Genomic DNA, 1,750 nt, shown 5'->3' on the forward strand with positions numbered 1-1,750 from the left:
AATGGTCTAATCAGCAATGGCTCAGACTTTTCTTTTTGTGTGTGTGTGTGTGTGTGTGTGTGTGTCGGTGCTTTTTTACTGATTGAAAATGAAACCACTTGTAAGTGCTACTAATATACATTTCATGAAAGAGCTCCTCCAATCGTACACACACAAACACGGGTAGTTCCATCACCTGGAGCGCTCGTGACGGGATCCCATTTATGCACGAAGAAGTGAATTTTAACAATTTGACCTCACGGAACTCCCCCTAGCCCCTTAAGGATGGTGTATTGCATACATCAGTGGGCTTCTCGACAGATCTGTCTAGCAGGCCAGGATGCCGGCTGGTGTTTTGTACGGTCTACCACAACACATTGATCCCACTGGTGATGCCCCTAAGCACAATGCATGCCGCATGGATCTATATCCAGTGCAAGACTGTGTCGGGAGCCAAGGCCCTCACGTTAGAATGACCGCTCAATGGTAATAACAATCCAGCGCTTTGTGAGGATGCAGATAATTGAAAGGAAAAAGGTCGATGACTTTTGACCGACGTCAGGGAGGGCGGACGGTGCTTACCTACGGTGGCCACTGTGTCGTCTTTGCCCTGTGTGAACACCACGATCCGCTGCCTGTTCTTGTTCACTTTGGGCAGGCTCTGCACTTTCTGTGCAATTTCTCCAATATCCTGGGTCTGCAAAGAGATTGCCAAAGCATTATGAATTTCTGTACAAATTGCACTCAATAACCAGCTATAACAAAAAGAATCTATACAAGGATGAAGTCAACAAATGTATGGTAATATATATATATTTTACGAGATATCAATCTTCATCTAAAACATATTCAAGTCTGTTAAATGTTCACACCATCAGACAATTTTGCCTCAAAAAACAATCAGTCATTTAAACAAACAAAAAAACCAGCGAGCATCAGTCAGTGTTTCCTCTAGAGCCTAAGTGAATGGAGTGTCTGGGAAGTGTCCCAGAGGGCTCCTGGTGCGCGTGCCATTGGGGCGATGCAGACCAGCTCTGCTCAGCCCTCGGCATCTGCGTGGGACCGCTAGAGAAGCGCCTAGAGACCGGGAGATGGGGGGGTGGGAGATGGGGGGGGGGTGGGATAAGGGGAATTCACGAGGTGGGGGGAGCTCTTTGGTGAGCTTCTCTTTGATCAGGATGAGAGAGAAGGGTGGGGGAAAAAAAAAGGAAAGAAAAAAAGACACACATTCACGCACGTGCTCCTGTCAGGAAGGCTTGATTATTAGCCCATCACTATGCATCAGGAGCAGGTGGGATGTCTCAATCATCTTCCCCTCTCTCTCTCCCTCTCTCTCTCCCTCCCTCCCTCCCTCCCTCTCTGTCTCTCTCTCTCTCTCTCTCTCTCTCTGTGTGTTCGCCGGAGGTCAGGGGCTCTGCTCTTACCATCTCCCCTCCTTTAAGAGCGTAGCTTCAGGGGTAGACGCCCGGAAGGAGCACTGCCGCGCCTCACCCCGACCCCTGCTGAACTGCAGGAGTCCTAACTACAGATGAGAGGTGACACCTGGGAGAGGGTCTCAATTCCAGCGCCGTCACAAACTCATAACCCCTCGATTGATTCAGGTTATCTGGCCCAAATTGAGCACAATAACAAAAGCCTTTAGGGACAAAGGTCTACATGGCAGGCAAGCTGGCGTACACGGCGGTGTTTGAGATATATACACCCCCCCCCCTCCAAACATGCACACACCCCCCACCTCATCTGATTCAAACGCTTCCTGAGACTTGCTCCA

The 1,750-nt window shown here is 49.4% G+C and overlaps 1 protein-coding gene across 1 annotated transcript in view; it reads right to left on the minus strand.

Annotated features, from left to right (window-relative positions):
• LOC122131659 (adenosine kinase-like) overlaps positions 1 to 1,501 on the minus strand; it is a gene marked incomplete at its 5' end in the record, with an annotated part of 11,611 nt that extends 10,110 nt beyond the window's left edge. Inside the window, 2 exons of the mRNA XM_042706293.1 lie at positions 562 to 755; positions 1,404 to 1,501. Coding sequence (XP_042562227.1) covers positions 562 to 755; positions 1,404 to 1,501 — 292 coding nt within the window. The remainder of the gene's footprint in view (positions 1 to 561; positions 756 to 1,403) is intronic.
• Positions 1,502 to 1,750: the final 249 nt, after the last annotated feature.

Source organism: Clupea harengus, unplaced genomic scaffold, assembly GCF_900700415.2.
Source record: "Clupea harengus unplaced genomic scaffold, Ch_v2.0.2, whole genome shotgun sequence".
Taxonomy (NCBI): Eukaryota; Metazoa; Chordata; class Actinopteri; order Clupeiformes; family Clupeidae; genus Clupea; species Clupea harengus.